At 33.0% G+C, this 876-nt stretch overlaps 1 protein-coding gene across 1 annotated transcript; it reads right to left on the reverse strand.

Moving 5' to 3' along the window:
- Positions 1–345: 345 nt before the first annotated feature.
- LOC115117587 (olfactory receptor 52E8-like) lies at positions 346–871 on the reverse strand (the record flags this gene model as incomplete). Its single annotated transcript, XM_029646064.2, is given in 3 exon segments — positions 346–812; positions 815–838; positions 841–871. Coding segments are annotated over 3 exon segments (522 nt in total), but the record flags the coding sequence as incomplete, so codon positions are not given.
- Positions 872–876: the final 5 nt, after the last annotated feature.

The following is an 876-nucleotide window of genomic DNA, read 5'->3' on the forward strand; positions in this document are numbered from 1 at the left end:
AGCAAGTAGCAACTCATTTTATTCTATTCACTCAGTCTATTTATTAACAAACCCAAACATCTGCCAGCAGAAAATACATTTTCGCCCTAATATTGAAAAATGTAGAAAACCAGAAACGTTTTAAAACAGAGGCTTGGGGGTCACCTTATTGAATTGGTTAATTATAAAATATCAGATACCTAAAATGACAACACTCTAGGTAAAAATCAATTATAAAAGATACGATTTCTTAAAAATCATTTTTGCCAAATATACAATGTATTTGTACAGTCTAAAGAAGCAAAAAGAAGCAGCAACACACAATGAATTATTACTAAAATAATAACAATCAGATTATGTTTTAGGTCAAAGCCTCATTAGCTTTTTACAAGTCTGCCTGATATTAGCCATCCTAATGCCATACATAATAGGATTGAAAAGTGGTGGACATATTAGAAAATAAACTAATAAAATAGTGCGAATTATAGGTGGAAGATGTGCAGTATCATATCGCCTTGCAGAATCACAAATAAAACAGCCAGAGGAGAAGTTCAGCAAAGAGGCTATGTGGCATACAGGTGTTAAATGCTTCTGTTTCATTTCCTCTTTAGAAGACTTTAAACAAATGTAGAATTTTACATATGAGTATATAGGACATATAGTACAAGAAATAGAAAGCACAGTGCCAACAAGACCCCATATGTTATTCAGCGTAGTATTTGAACAGGCAAGCTTGACTATCGAGTAGTTGTCACAATACACTCTGTCTAGAACATTACCACAAAATTGCAGTCGCAAACTCAGGGAGATAACGATGGCATTGAGGAAAAAGAATACAACCAGGACAGCAGAATTAATTCAAAACTATTTTAGGTGTCATAATATTGTTATACTGTA

This window comes from Oncorhynchus nerka, unplaced genomic scaffold (genome assembly GCF_034236695.1).
Source record: "Oncorhynchus nerka isolate Pitt River unplaced genomic scaffold, Oner_Uvic_2.0 unplaced_scaffold_2107, whole genome shotgun sequence".
NCBI lineage: Eukaryota > Metazoa > Chordata > Actinopteri > Salmoniformes > Salmonidae > Oncorhynchus > Oncorhynchus nerka.